Raw genomic sequence first — 25,983 nt, 5'->3', positions numbered from 1 at the left:
GATACGCTGGTGTCGACCACGAGTGGCCTGATAAAGAATGACGATCGTAAGGGAAGAAAGTTGCAGGCCGCTTATCGCCCAATAAATTCTACTTCAGCTGCCGACCCCTTCCACCATTTCGTTCCCTCCTCGTTCTTCCACGGTCTTTTCTCCCATCCGTTCCATCTCGTCTCGTTTTCAAGCACCGCCGCTGCAAAACCTGTGTAATTATCGCTGCTAAGTTCCAACTAAATTTTCCGCTAACGACGATTTACGATCGAATTAACAGATTGCCCGCCGGGCAGACGCATCCATAGCCTTCGCTCGCTACGTCCCTTCGTTCTCCTTCGCGGGTCCATCACGACCCGCCATTTTCTTTCCCGCCTCGCTCGGAACCCGACATCGTTCCACGTTCGACGATCGGCAAAAATTTCCATCGCAAGTTTCGAGACAAATTTGCTCGCGATGAAACGAACGGCCACGCGAATTAAGCTCGATTCTCTAGACGACGGAACTGTCATCGCTCGACCCCGGTATCCTTCGTTGCGAAAGCCGATGGGAGGGGGAAAGGTAATGGGATTTTCTGCAAGTAAGACGAACGAGACCTGTGATTGAAGTAATCGGAGAAACTATCGGCCATTCGCCGATTTTAAAATTGCTTTCTTGCTGACGGATACCGGCCGCATCCCCTCGACTGCGCGATTACCCCGCTTCGCGGAGGATCGTTCGCGAAGGAATCGTGACCCGTGATTTCCAATCAGCGTTCGAATAAAGAAACCGAATTTTCGGAAGATTATGCGTCGACCTGGTCGGATTTTTATCCGTCAGACAATTATACCGCGAATTTCCCTCGCTCGAACCCCCTCGCCGAACGATCTCGCGAGATACCACGAAAGTCGAGCGAATAGACAGATCATTTTCCTTCCTCTCTCGCGAAATTTACACGAATTTCAAATTCAACCCGCCGTTTCCCGTCCCTTTGTTCCGGCCCTTCCGCAAAATGGTCCCCATTCGATTCCTTCTAATTCGAGTACCGAATAATCCCCTCTATTCGCGTCCCTTTTGTTCCGATAAAATTCACCTTTGAAAACTGCAATTCGCCGCGCGCGCAACAATGCTCTCTCAAAGGACAATTTCATAGAATCCCATTTCCGGGATCGGCTCGTTAGCCTCGCTAGAGACGAGCGATCTTACGCAACGAGCGTGCGTCGCCGATCTATTACGGAAGCCGACGGGAAAGGAAATTACCGCGAGCATGCCTATCCCCGCGGCTGGAAAAATCGTGGAAACCGGGCGACGTTTCCAGGCCAGGCCGCAACGATCGCGAACGAAGAAGACGTAATTTCCAATCGGCACCCCGATAAAATGGGGTAGCATATAGACAACGGACAGGCCGTGGTGTCGAGGTGGTGGGAAAAACGCGAGAGAAGGGGAGGAAAAGAGAGGAAGAGGGTAAGACCAAAATGGGAAGCAGCAACCACGTAACGGATACACCAGGGTGAAATTGAGATTGGTTATCGAAGACTCGCAACCTCCTCGAGGCTGATGGGAGGAGAGCGTGGCGCCAGCAACGTGGCAAGCAACACGGTTGGCAGGGGGCTCAAATCGGATAGTTTGTTCATTAGAGATATTTTCCGATCGCGAGAGACCGGCTTGGAAGAACGGCCGAGCGTGTTCAGCGTGTATTTGTCTTGATAAGTTCGAAGCAGGAAATGAGACTGTCGATAGGAGAACGCTTCGTTTCAGCCCGCCCTGCGTCCCCATCCCTTTTTACCCTTCGTATCTTACGGTCGTCTCGCTCAGCGGGAGCTTCGGGGCCGCGAAACCGCCAGGAACGAGGATTTCGATTCATTTAACGGACGGAATAACGGTCGCTTGCAGGTACTTGAGAAGTACCGTTCTGGCACCGGGACCGACTTCTTCCAGATGCCATTGCTGTTCGATGGCGGTCCCGCGATCGTAACCGAGCCGAAGCGATCGTAAAATTCGTATAATTGCGATTCGGTAATTCCTGGCCGACGCAACAACAAGATCGTCGAGCAGCCGGATGGACGTGGGCTTTGGCAATAGCCAGACGTCGAGACGTCTGTACCAGGCGTCGGAATCCGTTGAGACAATTCGCCCGAAGTTTAGCGTTATCCACCATCGATACACGCTGGTTGCGAGTATAAACGCTAGGAAAACTCGTTTCCCAGTCTACTCCGAAGCCGAGGACGAGTAACCGCCGCGGAACGATAACGTGGATAACATCGAGCGTGGAACGTCTCGAGTTCCATCCGGACGAATGGCAGCCACCAGTCGTACTCGCATAAATTGTAAAGGTGATCCCACGTTCGTGGCTTTTGCATCTCAAAGACGCGGCCGCCTGGATCTCGAGGCAAACACTTTGCACCCTGGAATATCGATGACGGAATAGATAACGCGTGAAATGGACCAGAGAGGGGTGCGCGTCTGCGACGGAACACGCGAGAATAGGACGAAACGCGTGGACAGGAGGGTATCGATTTTCGAGCGATCAAGGAAAGAGGGAGGGACTGCTTTCGCGAGGCCCTCGGTATCAGCGGGCAAGACCCGTTTGACCTGGCACACACGCCGCCCATAGATCAAGCAGAACCCTTAGGACGAACCAACCCCCCTCGTGCCACGGGCTAACCATTAATTTACAACCCGCAGAGTAACCCCATGGCTCACCCCCTGCATACGGGATCCACGTCCCTTTGCGGCAGATATGAGCTACGACGTGGCGCTGAGGGATTCAACCACCCTTGTTCCCGAGCCCTATAGCGTCGACGTTTCTCCGTCTCGCTCCTGTCCTCGCCCACGTCTGTCGCCCACCTTCGCCCTCTCTCCTCGTCTGGCCGCCATCTAAGCGGCTTCCACCTGCCAGAGAAATTTCCCAGATCTCCGGAGAAGAAATTTAAATCTATCGGGGACACGTCCCGGATAATATCGCGTAACGTGCTGCAGACGGGAACACGCTTGTCCGAAAGTAATTGGACCATTTCCAGGGATACGTTCTTGCGCTCGTTCAAGGGTCGGTCATCTTGTTCCGAGGCGTCGAATCCGCCATGTCGAGGACAGTGTTTTAAAGCGATCAAGCGAGTACATTTCGTTCCACGATACCCGTAATTTTCACTTTTCCCGCGACCATTTCCTCGCGAGCGAAAATCCGAAAACCAATTCGCTGGTGATCCAAGCTACACAAATTGCGAATCTACTTTACGCGATGATATTACGCTCCCGCTGATCGTTAATCGCGCTTTTCAATCTTCGCGATGAAACAGCTTTCCGTTTAAAAGGTAAAGTCAAACTGTCGGCTAAAGTGAATTAAAAAATTCGACCCTTTGGAGAAGCCGGGGTCGGCGAATAGTTGAAGCTCGATCGTCGAACGTCCAACGCGCTTAAACACGTCGGCGAATAAAGGTCTTTTAGGAACGGCAAAGAATGGAATTCCTAATTGCCATTGGACTCGGGGGTTATCCCGGCGAACGGGAGAGGAGTAGAATAGAACGAACGCGAAAGGAAAGGGGCCCTGCACTTCGATTCTACGGGCTTTATTTCCGCATAATAAGCGGGTGTGAATAGGCCCGGCTGTTGCTTCTGCTTTATAACTCGGAGCAAGTAAGTTGTCCCGTGTTTCGTTTTGTTGTCCGGCTGCATCGTGCCCTGTATCTGCCTCTCTCTCCTCGTCTCCTTTCCTCTCCTTCTCGCCGTCTCTCGCCCCGGCTCTCTCGCTCGTTCTCGCGGGAATGAAAGGAACGAATAATTAGAGAGAGTCGAGGCGGACGGCAGAAAGTTTCTGGCCAATTAATTAAACGGAGAAGAGCAAGGCAGCAGAGAGTAACCGACGTTAGAGCAAACGGGACAGGATAATTTAAAGAGTCGCGCGACAATTTAACTGCGATTATCGCTATACAATCCCTTTAACAACACGCCGTTATAGAAACGCGCCAATTAGCAGTGTAGCCTGGCGTTAATGAATTTCAGATACGGTAAAAGGCAATAGAACGCCGAGATAAACCTGCCGGATAATTCAACGCCGCTCTATGCCAGGGACGTGGCTAGCTTCTAAGCAAACTAATGGTCGATCGTGAATATTGTAATTTCGACAAGCGTTATCTACCCGCGTCGACGAATGCCTGGTCTCTGCTGATTCCTTGCAGACTACTCCACTACTGAATATTTCAAACCGGTACTCCAAATTCACTGCAAGGCAAACGTATTTGGAGCGAACCTTCGTCGAGTTGTTAAATTTTGCTTAATCACTTCCGCGCGCATTTTCTATAATATTCATACGATATTCGCCGCCATTCGTAACCAAGGAACTCCAAAAATATCGCGTCTGTCAGAAGACAGCTGACGCAAACACAGTCCTTGGTATCGTTCTCGATAATCGCTAGCACCAAATGCTAGTCTTCCGAATCGCGTTTGAAGGTCTAACGTGTCACAGGCTAATTGGCAAACGAGTGACAGAGATCAGAAAAGACTTCTCCGTGGTTGCGCAATTTACGTGACACGAAGACTGTTTAATCGGGCTGAAAGAAGATTCGGACGTGACACGGTTTCCACGCTGACACGGTGACGCGAGCCGCGTCATCAAATCATCCCGCACGACCCCAAGCGGCGTGACAGTGGACGCGTTGCCCTTCTTATTTCTGCCGTTTCAGTGTCAAGCAATATGTCAAAGTGTCCGGGACTTAATTCCCCAACTACGCGGGGCGAATCGCGCGAGACGATGGTTTCGGCGCGTCGAACATTCCTCTCGCTTGCATGTTTATACCGTGCTTTGATCACGAGCCATTCGAGGATACATCAAAAGGAGGACCGGCCGTCTCCTATTCACACAGGAATAGCGTAAATCATGAAAGCGTGCCACTTCGCGGAACGCATTACCGTAAGTACACCATGACGAATGTAATGAATTATCAAGGCAACGGTGTCAGCCCGGAATCTGCGATATTTCCAGTGTCTGTGTATTGTCGCAACGTCGAAACGGCAGAGATCTGTTCCGTGATAGCGGATCTAAGCGAATAAGCGGCCCTCTTAGCACAGAAATCTCTAGGAATGATGTATATTACGGAAAAGGATACCGTGGGATAATCCGAGCACTCCGAAGCGTGATTTTCGTTGTCGAGGACGCGCATGGAAGTCAGCCTTTACCGAGTTGATAATCGATATTGGGTTAAAATAACGTAACAAAACGTCACGTTTCGAAATGTTGTACTAAAAACTAAATAGTAAAGTAAACTCTACATCCGAGTGATATGGGGGTGATCCCTTCCCCTGCGGTTTGCCTTTTGTCTCCCGTTTTCTCGAGTCTTGTGACCTGCGTGGCACTAGACAGACCAGTTCTAACCGTTCGCCCGTTTAACAAATATCTAAACAGTTCTTCCACCGTTCCCACTGACTACTCTTCCTTTGCGTTATAACCCTTTAGCAGTTAATGTATACCCAATTATACGCTTATCGCGAGAAGTGTCAATTACTTGACAGTACAAAAGGCTCGAAGTCTGTACGCGGTGGGTCAGAGATTTACGTGTTCCGCGGTCACAAATATTTGATTACGAGAGAGACACTGACGTCCAGCGAAAAACGTAAGAATGGAATAGATAAATAAACGTTTCAGCAAAGAGCTGAACAGCGAACAGCGAATGCAAATTTTATTCTAATTTCGCTTGTACACGTGATAAGAACTTCGTCGTGACCTGGGTAAGAAACTGGTGAACTCTGAAATTGTGCCTCGGCGATGTTTCTTAATACAACACCGAGTTAGTAACAAAAGACTCGGCAGATTGACGATAACGCGGTTCAAGTTTACGTAATGGCAAGGATAAATTACAACTACGATAAATTGCAAATATACATTTGTAATTTAGCAAGGATAGGACGTAGCCCTTAGTGAATCAAGATAGGCAAGTACAAGTTTTGATCTCAGCTCGGAAGATTCCTTGATGAGTAATGTTGACAAATGACCGAGGGTGGAACTTGTTTTCCTGACCTTAGCGATAATTCACGGGGCCCCGGTTATCTAACACCTTTCTCCAAACTTTCTCCTTCCCGGGGATAATGGAAAGAAAAGAAAAACAAATTACGCCCTATCGCGACCATCTTTTCCAAGGGCCACGCGAGTTCCGATGGAGTTTACCTTTATATTTATCGCGTCGTGCGTTTAGACGCGATTTATACTCGGAATCTCGAGCACGTGCTCACGGTTCAACGATTCGAGCACGGAAAAATCTATGCCCCAACGAGTTCTTGTTTCTGCGATCTCTGGATCGAAGGAACATCCCGGAGATTATTTCGAAAACGTCGCCATTGTCGCACAGCTCGGGAATTCGAGGAAATTGCTGGAATCCACTTTCGAAAAGCGCTTTGCACTTGAAATTCGACCGCCTACCCTCGACGCGGAGCCACCTGTGCCAGCTCGACACACCCTCTTCGTCGATCTCTCGCCCCTTCTTTCCACCCTCGTCGACGTCGTGGTCGTTGTCGTCCCCTCGTTTCCACCACTTAAAAACCGGTAATTACTCTGATGCCGGCATTTAACGTTCGTAACCGGCGCGCGGATTTTCTGTTTGCTAGACTCGCCTCTGTAACTGTTGCTCGATTTCCCCTGCAGGTGAAAATGTCCCTGTTTTTGTTCGGCCCCGGCGCGAGGCGTCTAGACGAGCGGCGTCGCACGGTCGCAAGGTTACCGAGTCACGGCGCAACAATTTCACTTGGAAACTTAACCAGAACTTTGGACAATTTGCATCAGCTGTTAAGATACAATTAGAGGGAAACCGTGCAAATTGCACGGGAATCTGAATTAACAGAAAGCAACTATCTCGCTGGGAGTTCAAAGAATAAGCGAGGTCGCTCGTTCCGCGCAATCTTTGTTCCCTTGCAAGATAATTTTCTATTAGTACTGACGTTTGCTCGCGGAGCATTCAGCGAATTAAAACAGGATGCTGGAAAAGTGCGTAAAATAGAGATGCTTTCGTTAAAATTAATTCGAAATCGACGGGTTTAAGAATCGTTGCGATTTGGATAATTATGCGAAGCAGGTGGTATTTAAAAATGCCGGAACGCGTCAGTCGGTATTTGAACGCGTTGAAAAGGGTACCGCGAAGCTATGCGACAAACGACGATGAAGAAATTCGCAAAGCTCCCGTTTTTCCGCGAGTTCTTTGAAATACCGCGAATATTGCGGGGCAATGAAGGTTGGAACGCGGGTGAAAAATAAGAATAGTCGGAGCAAGGGCGCTAGCCAGATGAAATCGAATAAGCAGCACGAGGCGTGCGTCGTTACGCGAGTCGTGTCACGCGAGACTACGTAATGAATACGTTAATGGGGTAATAAACGGCAGAAAAGCATTCTGGTTCCGGATAATGTTCGTACCCGCTGAAAGGAAATAAAACGAAATTGCAATTCGGAAGATTAAGAACCAACGCGAAGCTTCGTAATCTCGGATGAAGCTGTTAAAGAATGCGCGGCAGGGGGTAAATTTTCAAAGTTTCGCAGTTTCAAATTTTCTATTTCGATAAAATGTACCTAACCCGAGCTTTCGCGAGTCGAAGAGGGTGACGCGGCAGGTGTTTCGAGAAGCACGCGGTTCAGAAACGAAAGCGTCGCAAGCGTGTAGTAAGGAGATACGGAGACGCATGGGTCGGGGGTTGAGGGGGGTCAAGAGGGTTCGAGGGAGGGTTCAATTATTTATAGACGTGCCAATCTTCGACTTGTCAGTTACTCTTGCCTTTCCGTATTTACCGGTGTTCCCGATACGGAGGATCGGGGCAGAAATTCCCGGCGAGCCCACACGTGGCAATGACGTCATCAATATCCGCGAGAGAGCGCCGGAGATTATTTTGGTTTTCCCGCGTCGGAACGGGTATTCGGGGCCCGTGGACAGGAAGGGAAGGGGAAACTTATTAAAACCATCGATAAATTCGCGTTGGCCCGCTGCAGGCTATTAACTCTTCTCCGTGCACCGGCGGCGGATACAGCGGTGTTTTTCCATTCATAAATTTCGTCGTCTCGCTGACAGCCGAACAGATTTACACTTTCCGCTCGATTCCCTCCAACGTTTTTATTCGACAGGTGTATTCGAGCCGAGTCGCGCCTAATATTTCGCGACAGAACGCCGACGACGAAAGGGACCGCGAACATTTGTCAGCACCGCCACGCGTATGAACGGCAAATTATTCGCGACTTCCTCGAATTAGAATACAGAGTAGCTCCCGAGGGGATCACGCGGACGTCTGCTTCGTACGTTCGGTTAGGGCGAGTTTATCGAACGCGGCGATACTCCGTCGTAAATTCCAAGATTAAGATGGTCACTCGTTCTCCGAGATACATCGTTCTTTCCTGGCCACGCGAAGAATGACCTGGCTATTCTGAATCGTGAATTTCAGGAAGTAATTAATATCCACCGCTGTTCCATTCAGATGTTCCAACGTATTTTCCCCGGCATCGAAATCCTCTTCGAGCTATACAGGCACCATCGACATTCCGTTCTTTCAGAGACTAGGACTGAACTGGGATTAGACAGTAAGCAAAGACGACTGAGCTTCTTGCCTCGTGGCACCTGACCGAGTCTTTCAAATCTCGATATAATTCTTTATTCCAGAAATGTTTGGACAAAAGCTTCGAATGTAAAAGAACGATGACGCTGTCAGCTTAACATTGACATCTTTTCCTATTTTCCTCGCACCCCCCAAAAAATCTGAATTTATAAATAATTATTTCTAATTTCGCCGTTTGATGTCACATGTCCATTAAAAAACACCCCTAATTGTACCACCGAAAGGTTCATTCGCAGGACGAATAACGAGTTCAACATCCAATCTGATCGTTGCCGTGCCGTCACGACGTCTTTTTCGAGAATCGCCAAGACGGACGAAAGCCCACGCCTGTCCGAGGCGTATCGCGCGCGTGCAAGCTCTATTTCGGCAACGCGGTGCATAGCATTAATAATGACACGTACGCTTATAGGCATCCAGCACGCGCCACGTATTCGAAGATGGTAGGCCCAGATGCGCTGGCCAAGAATAGACTTATCAGCCAGATAAATGTGACAACGAACGCGAGCTAGCTTTACCTGCGCGCACCGACGAGCGATCCCAGGCGCCCATTATTTCCTTTCGCTATCTACCGCAGATGCATCGCACTTACCAACTCGCCGCGCGCTGCACCAGATAGCCCGCTCGCATCTGCGCGCACGCGGATTTCGTGTCCGTTATCCCCTTCCCGCATCTATCGCGGGACATTATCGCAAACAGCCCGACCGTGCCGAAAATAGGTTATCAGCCAGCCTCGAAATTCGATTGCCAATTTCTCCGAGGTATTTTTCATCCCTCCATAATCGTTCTTTATCGAGTAAATTAAGTATCCGATCTCTTTCTATTCGGCCCTCGCAGACACGTCTGACGTGTCCTTTCTCGTTAGGAAAAATAGCAAATTTCGCGCTACGAATTAAATTCCCGTGTTAATACATTCGTACCAACGGAGTTGGAGTTCCCGACGTTATCGTAGCACGGAACAAAGGTTGCTCGTCGCTGCTGAGATTGCTAACGCGCAAATGTTGCAATTTCGCAAGGTTGGTTGTCCCCGCGGAACAACGAAATCTTCGCGCGCGTTCAATCAATCAGCGCCGAGTAGCTACTCGTATATCAACAAGTTTCGTGACAGCCTCTTTTCAAGCATCGCCAAAGTGGCACGGCCGATCGTTATCCCGCGTTGTAAATCCATAGAAGCATCAGCGGGCCTGGCATTCTGGCTATTACGATCGTCGTTATCGCGACTAATGACCGACCGGCCGATCCGATGGCTCAGCGTCGAGTTGTTCTAACGAATACCGATATTATATATTCGCTGGCCGTTTAATCCGAGCCGAGATTAGCATAATGCGCAAGAATAGAACGCGGCAGCGGGCTTGCATGTCTGCGGTGGAAAGGAAACGCGAGCACGCGAACGCAGAATTCCGCGGCGCTGCTAATAAGGGGTCTAGGAATCCATGAGTCGACCGTCAAACGCCCCCATAACTCAGGATCCGAAGGGAACGACGTTCCATAAAACTACGGCGCAGATAAGCGATCGCGAGTACTCGCGTCGCTATTAAAACACGGGATACCCCCTTGGATCGCTATCGCGGTGCATAAAGACGCGTAGATAGGATGAGAGGTCGCTGAGTGGTCGATAAATTCGACGTACGTTTCGCGGGGTCGGTAAATAAATAAGGGAGCGGTTTCGTTTTCTTCGGAATAAGTCGCAAAGTTGATCCTCGAGAGAAGTCTCGCTTACCTTGATCGTCGCGTGGTGGGATCCTTCATGACCATGACTTCTGTGATGTCCCCGTACTTGGTGAAGTACTCTCTGAGGCTCTCTGAAATCATAAAACGATAACGTTCATTATTACACGGGTCCTGTATTTCGCGAGTTAGACGACGAGCTGCTATAACGGAATAATAAAATTTCCTTAGCAAACGCAAGGACGAAAATAGAGAACGTTTCGCGGATGACTTTATTGCTCGCGACGAAACGTCTCGACTGTATTTTTCAGATTTTTGCACACTTTGCTGCGGCTGTCCTTCGTTCGCGGTAATTAGAGCAAAATACGAGCAGAACCTCTCGTATGAGCAGAGGTGATTTGCGGATGATTTATCAGCGCGCATTATCTCGACGAAAGGTAGGTCCATTTTCGGATCCCAGGTCGAGTCACCAATTACGTAGAACATAATGAAACTACCAGACCATTTCGTGAATCATATGATACGAGGAAAATTTACGAGTGGCCGTTTCCTGTCGGTTATCGGCAACACCACGCTCGTTACTTACAACCTAAAGAATAATTTTAGCAAATCAGTCGCTAACGCCGGCTTTTCGTTCTTCGGCCATCGCGAGGAGCCATCGTGCAGCCGTTGAACGCGAGGAACTGAATTTCCTAGGTGAATAATCGCGAGTCCCTTATCTCGGCGTTCCCCGTTTCAGAATCGTAGCCGCACCCGATGCCGGGCTAGACCTTTTGTGAATCAAACTAGAAACGCCGAAGCACGCGAACGGGAACCTTGTACGCAAGGAAATGGACAACTGAATCCCGAGTATCGGGTACTGCGAATCTCTTAACGGAAACGCTAGGAAACTTGAAACTCTGAAGCTACTCTATAGGGTAACGCAGAGTTTTACACGCGAATTTATGTGACCACTGATTTGAGACAAATTTTTTTCAGAATAATTTCACGGTGAGAGAATGTTGGAAGATTCCATAATAAGAATTATGGAATTTCTTATAAAACCGACGACCATAATCTCGCATCGTGTATTTGTAAGGTAGATTCGAAATGTGGTGGCTAAAACGATTAACTATTATTACACACGATTGATTAATAGTTCATACGTATTTTGATCGCTACTGTAGAAATTGTTAGATGAAAGTGAATAGAGTTTTGAAATACACGTGTATTAAAAAAGATCCGATAAAATAAAAATACATAAAAACGGTAGTTACCATGGTAAACATTCAGCCCAATGCTGCCGACTCTCTCTGTCTCTCTCTCTCTCGTTTTTCGCACAGATCTAAACAAACAGCGTTCATATCCAGGTATCGAATATGCAATCTTAGGACCCTTTCTGCGCATTACCACGTTACAAAATACCATTACCGATTTGGCACAGTGAAAAACATATAGATTGAATTTTTCAGTCATTTCGAAGGTATTCATTTAAATAAATATTTCATATATTTATTTTGTATGTCATATATAAATATAATTTTATCATTGTATCCGGCGTCGATCAAAGAACAGCATGGCCAATGTTATATGAGGGTAATTACAATTTTTACCTATTGCTCTTATTTATTTTTTTTTTTTTTTTTTTTTAATGAATGCATATATTTATGTAAATAACAAATAATTGTATTATTCGAGAAATACCCGGATAGTTACAGAATTGTCAGAAAGCAAGGAATAATAAAACGTTGCAAATATAGTAGCGTCTTGTAGCCTAACCTAAAATCAGCAAACTGGAAATATCGATCGAGAGAGTGGGAACAATTGTAATTCCAGTTCTCGATATCGCGAAACATCGTTCGTTAACGCTAATTAGAATTATTAGATAACAATGTAAGTCGACAGTACCGGGCGTAATCCACGTCATTTATGAACACGCTGCGTGCGTCCACGGGAGAGCTTTAGCTTAGCTTAACACCGTAGAAAATTAATTGCGCACACTTGACAAGTTAAGCCGCGGCGTGTAATTAAGAAATATCTGATATCAAACTTTCGCCCGCCACGGAATTTATAGCAACGGCAACGTTCCTGAATTTATCAGCTAGCGACGTAAAGATTCGTTAAGTACACAAGGATTCGTTAAGTACATAAGGACTCGTTAAGTACAAAGCCGATACTGCAAGGAAAACAGAGGAGAACGATGTACAATATTAGAAGAACAACAAATGGCTTTCCCTCTTACATCATGAATTATGTACACCGTTTTATCAGCTAAAAATTCCCTCGAAACTTCCGAGCCCTCCGCGAATACCGATACCGAGCAACGGAGTCCTGCGAAATTCATTTTCCCCGTGACCCCGTGTCCCGAGAATTCTATCTCGTCCGAACGATTATTAGACTCTATCACTTTGCCACCTTCCCGATCCTTTTCTTCCGAATTCCTTGAATTTCCCTCTCAAAGGCTGCCCGGGACATCAGAGATCTCGGAGTCTGTCAATAATCTCGAAGAAGTTCGTACTACAAAGGGGAAGATTATCTTCGCGTTTCACGGGATTAAAGCAAAAGGCCATTAAAGAGATTCTTTCCAGGATATATCGATCTTCCGGTGACGAAATCTTCTCCCGGAAATTCATTCGAATTACGGTGCAAGCATTCTTTCGTGCACGCAAACGCCTTTCCACGTAAACTCAACCGACACCCTTCTCCCCTGCCCTTCTCTCCCTCATTCGCCATTTTCGCGACGACCGTGGATAAAATGTACGATAAAACGCAAATCCACGTGTAACCGGGTAATCACGGATTTCGCGTTAGCCTCGATCGGGAGCAAATAACGCCTAATAATTCGTAACAGATTTGACCAATCGGCACGGCACGAGGATCGCCGAACGCCGCTGCGATCTACCCCTCTGACGCGGGGGCACCCTCTTGACCTCGTTTGCGCGTATATATCAAAAGGGTGAACTCTGGCCGTGGGCCAACATGGACACGCTCCAAATATATCTTACACCCTATCTAATTATACGCCATTTTATCCAGATCGTTGTGAAGACCTCGTAATGCTCCGCAGTTACTTGCCTATTCGGTCGCGAACGGTCTTCGGTTTCGATAAATTGCCGATCCGCCATCGCGATAACGCCGTGCATACGTTTCGGCCTGGCTTCTTAGCTTCTTCGTTCATCGCGTTCATCGGCACGTTCAGTTGCGTATATACTCATCCCGCGGTATCGGAGGGAAGGTGAGCTTGGAGCCGATCGCGAACGATCATTGATTAAATCCGAGTTTGCTCGTTTCTCTTTTTTTCGGTGAAGAGGGTCGGGCTCGAGGTACACTCGAGAGTACAATTAAGTCCTAATGAGACCTCCTATTAAGGTAATGTTTTCGAAGGTATGCCGGAAAAGTATTAAATTTCCCCGGGCTTTTCAGAAAGCACTCGAGCAACCTGTAATGAATTATCGCGGTGTCTTATTAAATTTGATTGTTATATCCGGCGAGAAGAAAAGGGTGGCTAGTCGGGGCGAGAAACAGCGAGAGAAAGAGAGGGAGAAAGCGCGAGAAGGGGTGGCAAAGTGGAGCGCTTATTGTTTATTCAGTAGATGGCGTTAATCAATGAATTATTGGTGTTCCCAGGTCATTAGCCGCTGAATACCACCTGTTTGGTAACGAGCTGTTCGCATAAATTACATCAACCTGCGGAATTAATTAGTGATACTTAATTAGTATTCTCGGAAAATTAAGGTGGGCCCTTCTTTGCCAGCGACTAACGGCAGGTAATTTGAACGTTACCGTTATTTGTGCGCCACTAATGACGGCGGAGAATATCAGGAAAATCTAGCGGCGCTTAATCATTTTTCTTATACTAAGCCAGGAATACCGGGAATCGCGTAGCCCCGCGAAAACGAGCAACTTTGAAGTAGGACAGATACCGTATTACCGTGAATCTTCCGAGGAAATATTTTCTCATAATCTTCATATCGAAGAAATATTTATTTCGCGCTCGTTCCCTAGCTTTTTCCCCCCCTCGTAATTTGTTCCACGGGTATTCTAACGAATTACGAAGAACCATCGTTCTACAACGACTACGTCGTTCCCCGAACTATAGAAATGTCGTTAAAGGCCGCAGAGCATTCGCTGATGCTCCTTTAATTTGTCTTGGTACGGATTGATGGAAGCAATTACGTCGTTCGCGAGGAGACACTTTTAAAACGCTTCTGTGACTCACGAAAATTTACGGACATCATTTTCTTAATTGTTCCTCAGAAGAAGTTATTTTTCACGCGAGGATTCCCCAGCGATGCACTCTTTCTTACGTGATCCTATTCGACGCCATGAATCTCGAGAAGCGTCATTGCAATTCGTTTCCCGTCGGACATTCCTACTTTCCGCGAGATAAAGCAGCCACTTTGATTTCTTTCCTTTTCTCCCTCCGTCCTTTTTTTCCATTAGCGGTGTCCCAGTGACAATTTTAATCCGCGAAAAATTCGAATAATTCCCATTCGTTCCGGCCTCTTAACGGACCCGCGCAGCCCGGTCCACGAGAGACGCGAAATTACACGGTGCCCGGTATTTTTACGCTTATCAGAAATTGTAAACGATTTAATCAATCGCACGCCGGGAACGCAATAATATTAATTGTCATGCATTTAGTACCGCGGAACGCGCATTCGAAATGAATTCCAATAACACTTATTAGCAATAAATCACGCGTGCCAAATGAATTATTGCTTTATGTCACGTAACACTATAATCCTTTCTACGAATTCGCTCAAACCCCGAACCTATTTAACGTCAATGGCAATTAACGAAATCGAAAATAGCCGAAATTCTAGTAGTTCCGCGTCATTTCCACGCTCGAAATATTTTCCTTCCACGCTGAAACGGTATCGCGACCTCCAATCTATTTATCTTTAATTACACGGTAGGTGCGTTCGTTAGGGCAGAACCTTCCGAAATTTCGAGAACTACAGAGTAACGCTCGATTCAGAAAGTCGTTTCGCGAAATAAATCCTTCTTTCGACAAGCGAAACGAGCTTCGACCACTTGCAGCCGGTCGCAAGCAGTAGCAGCCGTCCAAGTCGAACAAGACGCGGAAGCCGGTTCTATTCAGCGCGAGTCACAGCGACAAGCAAGCGAACCTCGCATCAGTTTTACTTAGCATCGGGGTACAATGTGCGCATATCAGTCAGCGTATTGTTCCATTCGACTCGACGTCGTCGAAATTATCTCCGTACGTGTTCTCTAAGATAAATTCCGCTGCCACGGGACCGGGAGCGTTTACGCATGGTTCGGGACGAGTTGAAAGGATCATCCCTGCCAGTTCCGTATCATCCGCCGCGAAGACGTCTCCGCGTGGCGAGACAGAATTCGGCGTCGTAAGAACGCGATCGTGCTCGCAACGCGTCCGATTAAGTCGAGTAAATCCGTTGAAGCGAGCTTCTCTCGCTTCTCTTCTGCCCATTGGCCGATCCCTGGACCAACTCGTCCGGCTGCCTGTTCGCCGATGGTCGATGCACCCGGCCCATCGCCTCGGTCGCGAGATGAAAGCTGGCCACAAGTGTTGGCGACAAGCGACACGTCTTCACCGAGCGATCGCACCCGGTGACATCCTCTCGCGCGGGAAACGACTTGGAAGCGTTAATTTGGCGCGCATTAGCGCCTCGAGCGGAGTACACCCGGCCGGCATAAATAACCCGGCGAGGGAATTATTTTATTAGCGGGGAACGACGAGGTTCCCGCGTCGGCGATTACGGAGATGCAAAAGGAGGAAGAAGGCCAGGAGGGCGCAGCGAGGAGAAGAGACGAAGAGAACTCTCGTAAAGTCAATCGGCGTTATCCCCTCGGAGCACCTGGCGCGCTCAACCGCCCGTGTTAATCCCGTGTTAATACTCGTCAACATTTGTCAGGCCTATCTTGTCTCCTCGGATCGGGATCTCCGCGAAATCGTGAACGGGAGCGGGTAGGCGCGTAACACGGCTGCCAATTTACTCCAACGACAGAATTATGCGAGTGGATGCGCGCGGTGAATATTTTAAGCTTCCGTCACTGGCCAAACGTCACGTATGAGCTTGATCTTATAAATAGGCGAACGGTATCGGAAGGTGGTCACTCTCTCTTCCTCTCTCTCTCTCTCTCTCTCTGTGCTTGCCGTCGCCCGTGAATGCGGACAGGTTTTCTTGTGTATCTTTGCGTGGAACGCGAGTACACGCGCGAGTTGCGCGGGTTAACGATCGCGGTTTACGGGCATTTCGTTCCGCGTGAGGATCGTCAATCTTGATGATGTATCGTTTGTTGTTACCGTTTGTCGTGTTTGTAGTATGGAAAACAAGAGGGAAGTGTTCCAGAGAACATTCTTTGCTTTAAATATCGTTGCGCGAAGCGCCAGTAAAACCGTCTCGGCGAACACGGGTTAGAAGCTTGTTCGAAATTTGTTCCGCGGAATAATATAATGTCACGTTGAGGATTTCACGACGAAAGACCGTAAATTTTATATACACCAGCGCGCATACGTCCGTGAGTAATGATCCCTCGGCGAAATTTCTTCGTCCTTCCTAAATACTTTATACTCCTATAAACAGAGATTTATCTCAATTCCTCGAGCAGCAACAGCGAATATGTCTGCACCTTTTAACCATTCGTTCGCCGCTTCAGCCGAGCTCTTTCTAACCGTTGTACCGGCTAAGCCTCGTGGATTTATCCGCTGACTTTAATCCTTTATTCGGTGGTTCGAGAGTACGTCGAGGGTAAACCACCCCTTTTCACCCTTCGGTCGTACACTCTCGTGTATCCACGCGTTTACGGACAGAAATTAAGAAACAAACGCACCTGCCCCAAAAAAGAGAGAAAAAGAAGATAAAACGAAAAGGTTTCGCGAGGCAATAAAACGAGAAACTGAATAACTGTTTCATCTCTGATTCCAACTAGGTAACGCGATTACTCGAAAACGATCGCGTGTCACTCACCCATTCCTTCGTCGCTCTACCACTTTTTCTTTCTCCCCGCTGCGATACAGCGAACGAATTACCCTGGCCGGAAAGTGCCTTTTCCGATCCTTGATTTTCCGCGTGCTCGCGGTACCTGAGAAATAATTTAAGCTCGGCTCCTTCGCGAGGATCGCGGGCGCAGGTTGCGCGCTGAAATATTCAGATCCATGAAACCGCCGTGTCTCTGGCCGCGCGAGAGCCACCGTTACCCGTTAGCAATCCCACGGGAACCGGATCCCTCCCGAATGGATTCGCCCCTGCAGGTGCCGCGGCTTTGTTCGCCGCGAGTTTTTCTCTTATTAAAAAGCGGACGCTGCAATTCGCCGAACGACGGGGGCCGACTTAAGGAAATTACGCGGCGCGGATTTGGATAAGGATAGTTTAATATTTCATGACCGGGGACCGGGGCTGTCGGGAAGACGTAAGGCTCTGCTCCGGGGAGCCTTCATTTTCGGAGTGCTTGCTCAGAAATGTGGCACTGGCTAGTTTTATTTCTACCGCTGCTGCGGCACGAGTTACAGCGGAATTTTCTGTGCAAAAATATTTTATACCCTAGCAGAAATCGGGACAGAAGAATAATCGGTTAATCATCGTTCGGGAATAAAAAATTAACTCGCTTCGACAATCTTCTTCGAACCGATGTAATTATAACGATTCGATATCAGATTGGCGCAGAGATATTCGTAGACATTTATAGGTTATATTTCATCGCGAGAGTAATTAGAAATGACGCGAATAGCGATAACTTGATTACGCGATTCACAAAATTCCCGCGTATCGAAATGGAAGTAAATTAGTACAGCGTTAACGAGCGCGAATAGGATATATTTACGTTCCTCTAATTTCCAGCATCGAGTTTCGACCTATCGCGATTTATCCATCGAAAAATGATATCGGTCAACGACGTGGTTAAGCGTGTCTGCGATTCGATGATCCGTGAATTCGTGCAGGATGGACGAATCTCGTGGAAAGACCAGGTGAGAGAACTCGCGTTGCTTCGCTTCTGCTCTATGGCTCGAGTCGCAGTTATCAATTCAAGGGACCCGAAAAGATTGGCCAGTGAAGGAAATTCAGAATTACCATTCAGCCTGATAACGCAGCTCCGCGATCCTACTATTCCTTCCTTCCTCCCTTCCTTCCTTCCTTCCTTCCTTCCTTCCTTCCTTCCTTTCCACCTTCTTTTCTGCCTGTTTGGCCGCCTTTACTCCCGAAGGATCTTCCATTCTCGCATCATAGAGCTCGCTACGTGAAATCGAGTCCTTGGAACATATTGGTTGGTACTGTCGAGGAGCTGCAGCCTCGACTGCCGGGGCGATAGTGAATAGGAGAAAAAGGGATGCCGGGACGGTGGGTTTCATTCAAATGAGATCCAAGCTAGAGAAGTAACCGGAGGGAGAGAAGAAGGGTTGCGCGCGAGAGAGGCCGGCAGCATGGAGACTGCACGGGAGAAGGGAAGGTAAGAAGACCGGGGAAAAGAAGGGGATAAAAAAGAGAGATGGCAAGCGTTGGTCTCCTCGAGTGTTTTTCTATTCAGAGAAGACTCGCATAAAGTTCTATATACCGAGTTCTATCCCATTCTATAGCAGAAGCGTGGATACCCTAGGAGAGTAGGGATAGAAGACGAAGGAAGATGGTGGAAGGGGTTGGTTCTCCCATTCCAGAGTGCCGTTCATTGAAACGAATGGGCTTATCTACCTATTTCCCTTCATCCTTTTGTCTCCTCCCTCTCCCTCTCTCTCTCTCTCCCTCTCTCTCGCTCTCTGTCTACCTATCCCCGCAATTTCGCGTCTCCTTCTCCTTCTTTGGCCGTTCTTCTCGTGGCTCTTGAACGCCTCCGTTCTTCTTGATCTTCCTTCCCCGCTCCTTCTTCGCAACTCCTCGCGTCTCCCACGAATCCGCCAGGATTACTTATCCTTCGCCAAAGGACGCTCGAGTCTCAACCTAAAGCATCATTTGAATAAACGCGAAGTTACTGCGCCGTGTTACGAGCTTCGCTAGGCGGTCGACGGAGGGAACGGATAGATAGATAAATAGATGGCTAGAGGAAGGGAGTATTAATGGCTCGCGATGTCCCCGGGTTAAAAAGAAACGTGTTACTCGCTAGCTACGTCGAGAGCGAGATCTCCATTGCCGGGGACGCTTCTTCGACGCCGGATCCCGTTGTTTACGACCGGACGAGAATGTTTCGAGATAAATTCGTGCAAGTCGTGGCTGGTAAACGAAACGCGAATCGAATAAAGACGCCTGTTACGGGGAGAATAAAATTATCGTCCCGAACAATTTTCCAACGTCACGACGACAACGCTCAAACGATCCTGCTTAAGAGGCTTAAACGAATAAACTCACCGTTATTGCACTTAAGCGAATAAAGTCGGCTTTAGGAGCAGTGCTCTCGAACTCGTCGATTTCGCACTACATTTCCAATTTTTCCCACATTTTTACGCGACTACCATAAATATTCCAATAATAACCTCCCTCTCTTTCTCTCTCTCTGAAAACACATATGAAAAGTAAAGTCCGCGAATGAATATCTGAAATCTAGCCGGAAAAATATTTAACTCGCTGTCTAAACACAGCTAGGTTGGAACATCCGCCGCGTGCAGCGTATTCCGCAAACAGGTCCGATGCGCCAACCTGTAAATCTTTCATCCGCGTACAGCTGAGTCTGCGAAAACATATGACGGACCAATTTCGTGGTACAACGGTGGATCGAAGTGGCACGTATCGATGAGAGGAAAGCTGGCCGTGGCCGAATCACGATCTTCCCTCGCGGCAAAGTTCAACAAACCCGAGCGGCGGTGGACGCGGGCAGGCATGCGGCGTTTCGTCGAGTTGTCCGTGGTGGACGACAGCAATTACCCGACGACGCCTGGGTGTCGTGTACACCGAATAAACAAATAAACATTGCCCCGTTGGCCGGACCAGGAACGCGTGCAGAGTCACTCTGGCACCCTATCCGTTCACCTCGGGCTATATCGCCCGAGATGAGACGGAGGCGGCGAAGAAAGGGACTCCAGGGGGTGGTAGGGGGCGCGGTGGCTAGGCGAGAAGCGGCTCTCACGTTGCTCTCGTTCGCGTGCCGGTCTATTTTCGCGAATACACAGCATCCCAAAAAGACCACGCTACGTATACCCGTCGGCTTTTACGGGCCGCGCCATTAACGGAGCCGTAAGTATAAACTTAGGACAATCCAGCGTTCGACCACGTCACCGCGCCAAGCCGTTCCGAAATCTCGCCGAGATTCGATTTATCGACGGCTTTTCGCGGCTTTCCCTTTGGTCCCCGTGTGTTTGCACAATGCTATCGCGACGAGAGTAACCTACACCTCGTTGGATCCAACGGAGGTGTAGCGTTACTCGCAATTACGTCCGTAGGTATTCGCGACGATGAGTGGCCGTGTTATTTCCGAGCGTCAGCCGTGTATATTAAGAAAGCTTGAGGGGAGGAGACGCGATGCACGGGAACATCAAAGGTACGGGATTTTTCGCGGTGGAAGTAAATCCTCGGCGAACAGGTCTTCGGTGGATCAAACGCGCATCAATCACCATGTGTAAAATTCGCGTCGGAAGAGGCAGACCGACGAGCGTGTGCGGGGTGATTCAAAGCGAGGGCACCGTCGAAGCCAGGATCGATGGAATTTAAAATAAAAAGAAGAGGAGGCCCGCTAATATTGGTAATGGCAGAAAATTGCGAGCAACCAGGCACCGCAAGAAGATAAAAGCATTCGCGTGTGCTTTATGCTCCGCGGGCTTTGGTGAACCACGAGGAAGACATATTAGTTAGTCATTTTCCTCGAGGGCCGATCTGCATAGTGGTGATACGAGGGGCGGCGAAGGGAAGATGGCAAGAGGGGACGACGACGACGAGGGGGTTGCTTGATTTCGTAGGCGCATATAGGCTGGAACGTAGTAACGTAGGAGGGATGACAGAACCTGGAGCTTACCTGGCCGCGAGCCAACCCCACTCCTAGAACTCGTGATAGTGCATAGTCGGTGCATAGTGAGAGTGCATAGTCGGTGCATAGTGGGTACCCGGTCTCTGCCCCTCCACTCGGTCGCATGGGTGCCCGCATTGCAGCTATGGCCCACCATCCTAATGATGGCAACCACGCAGGTACAAATCTACCCACCCCTTTGGCGCCCTCTCGTTCTGTCTCCCCGTGTCCTGCCATACCTCTCTCTCTCTCTCTCTCTCTCTCTCTCTCTCTCCCTCTCTCTCAATCTCGCTCTCTCCTTCTCTCGCTCTCTGTCTCTCTCCGCCTCCGTGCTGCTACTCGCGCGATTTTCTGCTGACACTTTGCCCTGATACCGCTCTTTGGCGCCACGACACTTCCGCTTTCGCTCATCGAACCCCTCGTTCGCTTCCTCCACCCTTCCACCCTCGTTCACCCTATCCAGTGCGCTTTTTCGGTTCGTCCGCAGCCTTCATATAGCGTCGTTCCCCTTTTCCGAACGTTCGCCATCTGTACATCCATCTATTTGTCCATTCGCCACCGCTATTCGCGTCTGTTTCGCGGTTAACCCACTTTCGACCCATTTCGCTCCTCGCGCGGTGCAAAACGATTGAACCGAGCCAACGGTCAGCGGTTGCTCATCGATGAGCTTCGTATTAAGTGGTTTCGTTCCATCGTCCGCGAAACGGGGTATCTATTGCGTCTTTCACCGACCGACACTTCGAATTCGAATCGCGTTCCTTTCCAGTCGATTCTTCCTCCCAGCAAGAGAAACGAAAAGACACCGACGTAGGAACCGTCTAGACGCGAGAGCGCGCGCGTGTGTGCAGCTTAAGAATTGACGGAAGACGTACCGAGACGAGGAAGACACGCGAGCGAACGGGATCCGCCGCGTAGCCAATCGGAAGAACGCATCCGAGCTTATCCATCTAAATTCAATTTCCCTTATCGCGGATTTCTGTCTTCGATCGGGAGTCGCGTCGGTGACCGGGGTTAATCCTATTCGTAATGAGACGGCTAAGTATCGAGGCGATTCCACGGGCCCGGGAAAGAAGAGTCCAGCAGGGGATGACGGAGGAGCGACGGATGGGGGGGAGAATCAAAGGAAACGGAAGCAGAGGATAGAAAAGAGAGACGAGACGAGAGCGAAGAGAGACGGCAGGAAGATTTCATTCTTGTTACTCGCGGAGACATCTTTAATTCATCGAATGCGGATTGCGGGCTGAATCCTTGATGAGCTTTATTCCACATCCGCGCGCTCGAACTATTGGATCCGATGAGAGATTCTCATACGATAATACTCCACGCTAAGCCACCGTTCCACGTCTCACTTATACGGTCCTCGTCTCCTTTCTCTGCTCCTCCCTCTGTCTCTTCCTCGCCCGTGATCCGCCACCTTTCGCCGCCAGCCTCGACTTAAGGAGACTCGAACCGAGCTTTTTCGACTTCTTCTACGACCCTCTCCTCACTTTATCCGACCCGGCAATGCTCGCTTTCCAGCCGAGCGCGGACGTTTCGCTCCAATCTCGGACCCTCAATCCTTCCTCGTTTTCTCGCGGGAAATCGCGCGGAAAACTAGCCAGTAAAGATCCTCCGGTGCACGTTACCATCGGGCTCAGGCTCTGTTCGCCTCGTCCATCCCGTGTCGCCGGACACTATTAAGGGACCGCGTCGCCCTACCTTCCGATGGAAACTCCGACACGTTTTATTCTGCCCTCGGTGAATAATAGCATTTTCAGGGACCGTTCGAGATAGGCGACGGAGGATTAAAATCCTTGGCAAGTCGTGGATATTGCGTGCAACTGCGGATCTCCTTAAACGGTTAAATCTCTCGGACGTTGAACGTCCAACCTCTCGCGGATCAGTCGATTCTTTTATCTCGCGAGATGGATCTCTCGCGTCACGCTTTCGCGGGATTCTGGTTGTTATCTCTCGGGGGATATTCGATACGGAGAAACGAGACAATAATAGATGCTGTTGTTGGAAGAACTGGTGCAACAAACAGGGTCAACGGTGAATAATTAACCAGGCTACATAGGAGATTGTCGGGACGTTTGACGCTCGACGTGGACCGAATCGATGTCACCTAACAAATTGATAATTACGTTACTCCGCGTAATTCCAGCAATCGTATTCCGATTAAAAGTAGCAGCCGAACAGAAATCGGTCCGAATTCCACGGATTCGCGAAAAGAACGGATCCCGCAGTCGATATTTACAAAATTATTACATTATCCCTCATGACGCATACGCTTTTCATTATCGAATCATATCGCGGCTCGACGTAAACAAAAGAGATTCGCCCTCTGTTTCGGTCCGGGGAATTTTATAGAGCCGAGCAATTTAACTCTTTCGCGTGGTCGATTACGGATTAAAATCGGAACAACGCGAGCGTTCGTTGATCGAATCCGTCGACCGATAAAAGCACGACAAAAGGACGATCCTGCCAGCCCCGGTACCGGCAATATTTTCCAATTTATTTGACCGGCCAACAAACTCGGTCCGCTCCCGTAACCCTGTCCGCGGAAGAATAAACGAATTATTACAAAACAATGCGATCACAGTCCGTATCGGTGAATCGTTTGACTTCGAAAAGCGTGAACGGCGCATCGAACAATGGAGGACGTGTAATAACTTTACTCCGGCGTTCTTTTCGTTGTAATACGCGTCCGGACTATCCGAGGATCACGCAGATGGCTTAGACTGCGGGTAAGGTCCAAAAATTGCGGAACTACCCTCAGGAGTCGCTTTGTATTCTATTCGTTCCTCCCGCTAGTCAGGGGGGCGCGTCGCCATGTTGCGGGCCCTGGTAATCGGGCCCACCGATGTGTCGCGACGCACGGTGGGGAATTTCGCGGGAAAACTGGCGAAAAGCCAATTTTCCAACGTAAAACTGCACTTTGCTACTGTAGCAATTTGTTACATTCTGACATTGAATTCGAAATTAGCGACGAAAAAGTTTCAAGGCATATTTTGTACTTCAATAAGTATTATGTAACAGGTAATACGTATAATCGTTTCATACCATGACTATGCTTAATCAGTGATCATTAAATGACTTAATTCTGCTGTGCCTTATATATTCTTATGTTCGAAAAGTAGTAAAAATACTTAATATAAATGCGTCGCGGAAATTTATACTCTAAAAGCATAAATATAGATACAACATTGTAAATTATTATATTTATCGTATTCGCAACGAAAATTTATAACAAAAATGCAAAGGTTAATAAATTATATCATTTTAATTGAACATAAAACGCCTTTTCGGTGATAAAAAGGTGAAAATGTACTGATAATTGGGAAAACGTTTATAAATAATTGCACCAATTGTTAATAACAAATTGTTTACAACGTTAATGTATAATAAAAGTGAAAAAATTAATGAATAACTTGGTTTTAATTGAATTTATAAGGTATTTGCGTTAAAAATGTACCTATGATTTGTAAAAGGTTTATAAATAATTACACCAATTGTTAATAGCAAATTAATATTGTTATTAACAAATTGTCCGCAACGTATATTTATAATCGCAGTGAAAAAATTATTAAATTATTGGCTATTAAGGCGAGAAAATAATAAATAATGGAATTGAAAATTTTCAATAGGGGTGGGAAGCTCGGCCCATCGGCGGCTATATAAGGGAGGACGCGACGCAGCAGAAGTCATTTGTCGGTTCGACTTCGGAAGTGTAACATCTAAATTTTCGTTGTGCGCGAGAGGTGGGATTCGAAGTGAGGTTGGGACTAGCCACCCCACCCTCACCCCACCCAATTAATCAATTTTTATTTTTTTCAGTCATTAATTATTTTTTCTTTTTTCAGGTTTTAACTATTTTTTTTCTTTCAGATAATATTTTTTCGTTTTTATCTAATATTATTTGACAATTCGAATATTTCGTATAATATTCGAATGTCTCGTCGTTGGGTTGTTAATGTCTCATCGTTGGGTTGTTTACATCTCATCGTTGGTTTATTTATGTCTCATCGTTGGGTTATTAATAACTTTTATTTTCAGATATTAATTATTCTTTTCTTCCAGGTTTTAATTATTTTTCTCTTTTCAGATTTTAATTTTTATTTGAATATTCAAATATTTGGTATAATATTCGAATATTTCGTCGTTGGTTTGTTTGTGTCTCATCGTTGGTTTCTTTCTGTCTCATCGGTGGCTTGCTCCTTCCACTTGGTTAACCTTCATGGTTTCTATTCGTTCGTTTCCTTCCCTCGTACTAATTCGTTTCCTTTCAGGTTAATATTAACATTAATATATTCTGTTTCAGCTTTTAGATTTCTCAAGATTTTTAGGTTCCTCGATATTTCATTCAAGGGCTATCGTTGGGCGCCAAAGGATGGGTGCGTTTAGACCTAAGTAGTTATAAGCAGATATAAGATAGATCGCTAGACTAAGATTCTTGTGCGCGCTATCCGTACAAAGGTAAGCCACCTAACTTGGAGGGAATATATACATTTTATATTTTTCTCCCTTTCCCACTCGTTAACCAAATTGAACATAATTGTTCACGCGATAATCGCGATCGTTCTTAAGTACCGACTAGCCTACGTAACGTACTCCCTTGTACTCGACAACTTTACGTCTCATAAGTCATCTTCACGACTCGTCTCCGACACTCATTTAAAGCCACTGTCGATCTCGTCATGCATCGGGTTCCAGGGGGACCCCCTCGAATCAGTGCGTCTTCTGACCTCGACCGGGCGGTCCGCTGCCCAAGTCGTACGCGACTTGGGCTCGGGCACATGCTGGCTGACGGACTAGTACCATCTACGGTTAGACCACAGGGATGATTAAGTTCTACCCCGTGTGGCTGGGATGCGAAGTGTCTGTCTTGGCCGGCAACCGCCCAGC

The 25,983-nt window shown here is 47.9% G+C and overlaps 1 protein-coding gene across 8 annotated transcripts in view; it reads right to left on the bottom strand.

The window, feature by feature from the left end:
* Nucleotides 1-25,983, bottom strand: part of Rbp6 (RNA-binding protein 6) — an 805,438-nt gene that overhangs the window by 461,400 nt on the left and 318,055 nt on the right. For all 8 annotated transcript variants that reach the window (XM_017901077.1, XM_017901076.1, XM_017901084.1 and 5 more), the window contains one exon: nt 10,262-10,343. In XM_017901077.1, the coding sequence (XP_017756566.1) occupies nt 10,262-10,343 (82 nt within the window). The remainder of the gene's footprint in view (nt 1-10,261; nt 10,344-25,983) is intronic.

The sequence above is a fragment of the Eufriesea mexicana genome, unplaced genomic scaffold (assembly GCF_001483705.2).
Source record: "Eufriesea mexicana isolate 0111107269 unplaced genomic scaffold, ASM148370v2 scaffold1385, whole genome shotgun sequence".
NCBI lineage: Eukaryota > Metazoa > Arthropoda > Insecta > Hymenoptera > Apidae > Eufriesea > Eufriesea mexicana.
Note: the sequence above shows the minus strand (reverse complement) of the source record. Positions and strands in the feature narration are given on the sequence as shown.